Genomic DNA, 5,017 nt, shown 5'->3' on the forward strand with positions numbered 1-5,017 from the left:
CCAGGGCATCTTCCTGACCCAGGAATCGAACCCACATCTCTGGCATTGCAAGGAATTCTTTATCACTGAGCCACCTGGGAAGCAAGCCATTTGAAGTGACTACTCAATTATAAAATATAGTTGACCAGAGACTTCAGTATTTTAATAGTGGAACCTCTAGTATTAGAAGGTAATCACAAGAGAATTTAAGCTTAATAACCATGTACTGTGTGCTGTGCTTAGTTGTTCAGTTGTATCCGACTCTTTTCGACCCTGTGCACTGTAGCCCGCCAGGCTCCTCTGTCCATGGGATTCTCCAGGCAGGAATACTGGAGTGGGTTGCCATTCCCTTCTCCAGGGGATCTTCCCGACCCAGGGATCCAACCCAAGTCTCCTGCATTGCAGGTGGATTCTCTACCATCTGAGCCACCAAGGAAGCCCAAGAACACTGGAATGGGTAGCCTATCCTTCGCCAGGGGATCTTCTCCGAGCAGGAATGGAACTGGGGTCTCCTGCACTTCAGGCAGATTCTTGACCAGCTGAGCCACCAGGGAAGTCCCTAATAATCATAACAAATGCTAATATTTTAGCAACTCAAAGCTAAAAGTCATACTAATTACTAACATTTATTGATAGCAACTATGTCTAAGCGTTGTTCCTACTTTGCACAAATTGTCATTTGTTCCTCACACTGATCCAAATAGATGGGCGCTACTATCATCGCTGTTTTACAGATAAGGAAATGCAGACAGATATTAATAACTCACCCAGAAGCATAATAAGAAATGGAATAGGAATTCAAACCTGGGAAGCTTTATAGACTGAAACCTACAACAGTGTATCGACTCCTGATAAACCTTACCAAAAAATGATGGATACAGGGCAAGAGCACAATATCTGCCAAAGTGAAGTATAGGCCTTCTGCAAACACGTGATCCAGAGGTGGCAGGTCAGAGGCTTTTGCTTTTCTGACGTAAGAAGGCTCTCTGTTGGCAGAAGCAGGTTCCTTGTGTATTGTGAGCTTTGAGAATGCCACTTTCAGTTCCAGGCTTGCAGATGAAGAGTCCCCCTCTTCAGATGTTTCCTGCCTATGACCCTTGCTCTTCGTTTTTTCCTTAGCAAGGGAAGGTCCAACCCCAGCAGCCTTCTGTTGCTTTAGCTTCTGCCGCCGGAGTTTGTCATCATTATGCACTCTAACGGGTTCACTAAGCTTTTTCTCAAGCTCTAGTACTGCAGCAGGAATGGTCGGAGGTTGATCAAAAGATTCTTTGAGAAAATTCTCAACAGCTAAAGGGACGGTAAGTTCACATAGCCTGGTCCATTGACTAACCTACAAAACAAAACAAGAAATGAAATGATTCTTTACTTTCAACCAAACTTGAAGAAAAATAACTTCATACTGGAAAACAAGACTGGTTTAGAGAATTTAAGTCTTGAGCTAAACCATTCCTGGGCTAGACTTTATGCTCTACCAAGAGACATTATCATAGCGCTTCAGAAGTGATAACATTAAACAATGTAGGTTTAGCACTCCTGTATCTGGAAATATATGCTATTCTCTTATATCCTCTTACTGAGTAAATCCTCACGTCCCAAAGCCTCTAAAGTATACTCTCCCTAAAAAAGCTGGGTTTCTGAAACATTGCTACTTGAGCTCCTTTAATCCTCAACATAATTAAAATAAAAGGTTAAAAAAAATCTTTTCCTAAAAATAATGTCTCTAAATCTCATAAATTAAAGCTTTACTTCTTATTTTCTAATACTGCACTGAAATACTGGTACACATGAAAGGCTACTGTAACTCTTTTATTGGTTACTGTTTGTTTTTTTTTTTTTTTCAGTAAATTAAACTTTATTTTCCAACAGAGAGTTAAATGAATATTCAAGTGAATGTGTTATCACTTATGGCCTTCCCCTGTGGTTCAGAAGACAAAGAGTCTGCCTGCAATGATTACTTATGGCTTTAAATAACAGAAAAGAGGCATTCTACTTACTTCAGCACAAGCTTTCAAGCAAGTCTTCTTAAAACCCAGAAGTTCCAAAATTTCCTTCTTTGAGGGGTCTGCTTCATATGACTTCTGGATTATGTGTCTCAGAACAACAGCAAGTCCTGCTCTACAGAAATTGTCTGGTCTTTCTACTACTGCAGGTAAACAGCAACTCTGGACTATTGGTGGAAGCTCTTGCCTTGAAATAATCTGTATTTCAACACCCTCAGATGGTACATTTTTAAGTAGTGAAATACCTGTGCTTTCTCCAGGGAGGACTAAGAAAACTTTAAAGACTGTGCAGTCACAGTATGATAACAAAAATAAAGTTACAGATGTATGAAGAGGAAAGATGCACCCTTCTTTTTGGTGAGAAAAGTCCAAGTACAGATATTCTTCTGTAAGGCTTTTCTTAATGCCTTTCATTTTCTTCTTTCATTGGGTTACCTGAAGCATAAATTGAAGTGGTTTTAGGTCTTAGGATATAGTCGTTGCAAAGCTAACATAAAAGATGAACACTTTAAAACTTTTTCTAGAAATCAGCAAGGATTTGCGATTGATATGATTCTACAAAAATTTGTTCCTGGCATGAATAAATGGCTTCCAAAAGAATGAGGCCCACATTGTGCAATTAACTAGTCTTAAGAGGATTTTAGAACTTCCCAAGTGCTGCTAGTGGTAAAGAACCCACCTGACAATGCAGGAGACGTAAAAGTTGCGTGTTCGCTCCCTGAGTTGGGAAGATGCCCTGGAGGAGGAAATGGCTACCCGCTCCAATATTCTTGTCTGGGAAATCCCATGGACAGAGGAGCCTGGTGGGCCAGAGTCCTTGGGGTTGCACAGAGTTGAACATGACTGAAGTGACCTAGCACGCATGCATGCAAGGGGATTTTATACACAGCTCCTTTAAAATGAGCATACCTCAGGTGCTTTGCAATATAGCCCTCCCAGTCAAGTACTTGTCGGTCTCACTACAGGTGAGAATAAAAGATGAACAGAATAGGACACAAGAAATAATCAAGAATACCTAGCATTTATCACTATTGCAACATATTATATATCTATTCTTGTCTTCCTCCAATAGCATGTTCCATGAGATTATAAATTTCATTGTATTCACTGTAATATCTAAAACAAGGTCTGACATTTTATATATATATATATATGTATAATCAAAAAGCACTGAGTGAATGCATAGATGAATAGACATGTTCATTATTTTAAAGATGAAAACATACACAATCTTGTGGTCAAATTATTGACGGGTGTTTTCAAGTCATAATCCTTAAGACTTTGGTCAGTTATGACTTTTTGCTTGAATTCTACAATTTCTGGGTCTAAAATTCCCCGTGTTCAAATCCATAAATCAAAATTCCCAAACTGACACTAGATGGCACCCTTTAAAAGCATTAGCCACATACTAACTGGTATATTAAAGAAAAAATATTTTAAATTAAAAAAAATTATTTTAAAAGCCTTTAAAAAGTATACATGCAACTCTTTAAGTATATTTGAAATATTAGTGTACCCCAAATTTTAGGGTATTAAAATCAACTAAATTTTCTTTACATTGTAAGTTCCTTAGTTTTTTTTTTGTAATTAAAAGCAAAACAATCAAGTACTCCTTAATCTTGGTCCTCAACTTTATTAAAGAGCTAATAATTCATTATAACAAAGATATAGTTAGTAAAGATATACACAGTAACATTACTGTCTTGGAAAACTTCTTGGTAATGCAAACAATCACTAGTGTTTATATTTCTTTTATTAAAACGTAACAGACCTGCACCATGGCTTGTTACTTAAGATTATCTAGGAGAAAATTATTTCATGTAATTTAAAAGCAACAACTTTTTAGCTGAAGGAAACTATTTTCTTCCTGAGCTAACTTAATTACCTTTTGGATTTTTTTCTTTTCTCTTCATCTAGAGCTGATTTTAAAAGAAAGCATTAAAGGGCATTTGTTAAAGCTCACAGGCAAAAGAAACCAACCTTTTGTAGAAAATTGATAGTCTCTTTGGAGATAGTGGGTTGCTATTTCTATACCTGAACTACATAGATATAGTTTGCCCCTCTATATATTTTGCTGATTAATTTACCAATCTTCTTAACTCCTTTTGTTGACACTATAAAGAAGATTACTTTTTTAAATAGCAAATAACAGTTTTATTGTGCATATATGTACCGTTTGTCATATCCTACCTTCCTTTTTAAAAATTTTTTTAAACTTTTTATTTTGTTTTGAGGTATAGCTGATCAACAAAATTGTGACAAAGAGTTTCAGGGGAACAGTGAAGGGACTCAGCCATACTATAAAGAAGGTTCCTAAGTGCCTTCCTAAGGAGCAGATTGGAAAGAAAACATAATCAATTCCCTCATGGAATTAGCAGAAACCAGTCCTGTCAACACTTAAAAAAGACACACAAAACGGAAGACTAAAAACAACATCATGCTATTTTACAGCTTTTGATTCAGGATATGCTGAAATGTTAATATTAAAAAATTAGAGTACATATATATTGCCACTTCCTGAGGCTGTGAACTTCCAGACGTTCAACCTGATTTTAGAAAAGGCAGAGGAACCACAGATCAAATTGCCAACATCCGTTGGATCATCGAAAAAGCAAGAGAGTTCCAGAAAAACGTCTATTTCTGCTTTACTGACTATGCCAAAGCCTCTGACTGTATGGCTCACAATGAACTGTGGAAAATTCTGAAAGAGATGGGAATACCAGACCACCTGACCTGCCTCTTGAGAAACCTATATGCAGGTCAGGAAGCAACAGTTAGAACTGGACATGGAACAACAGACTGGTTCCAAATAGGAAAAGGAGTACATCAAGGCTGTATATTTTCACCCTGCTTATTTAACTTATATACAGAATACATCATCAGAAACGCTGGGCTGGAGGAAGCATAAGCTGGAATCAAGATTACTGGGAGAAATATCAATAACCTCACAGATAAAGATGACACCACCCTTATGGCAGAAAGTGAAGAAGAACTAAAGAGCCTCTTGATGAAAGTGAAAGAGGAGAGTGAAAAAGTTG

The 5,017-nt window shown here is 37.4% G+C and overlaps 1 protein-coding gene across 2 annotated transcripts in view; it reads right to left on the bottom strand.

Moving 5' to 3' along the window:
- Nucleotides 1-5,017, bottom strand: part of GSTCD (glutathione S-transferase, C-terminal domain containing) — a 151,496-nt gene that overhangs the window by 136,285 nt on the left and 10,194 nt on the right. For both annotated transcript variants that reach the window (XM_010848252.1, XM_010848253.1), the window contains exons 2-3: nt 1,974-2,414; nt 842-1,309 (exon numbers count right to left, since the gene is read on the bottom strand). In XM_010848252.1, coding sequence (XP_010846554.1) covers nt 842-1,309; nt 1,974-2,393 — 888 coding nt within the window. In that variant the 5' untranslated portion in view covers nt 2,394-2,414. The remainder of the gene's footprint in view (nt 1-841; nt 1,310-1,973; nt 2,415-5,017) is intronic.

Source organism: Bison bison, unplaced genomic scaffold (assembly GCF_000754665.1).
Source record: "Bison bison bison isolate TAMUID 2011002044 unplaced genomic scaffold, Bison_UMD1.0 scf7180017864263, whole genome shotgun sequence".
NCBI classification, from domain to species: domain Eukaryota; kingdom Metazoa; phylum Chordata; class Mammalia; order Artiodactyla; family Bovidae; genus Bison; species Bison bison.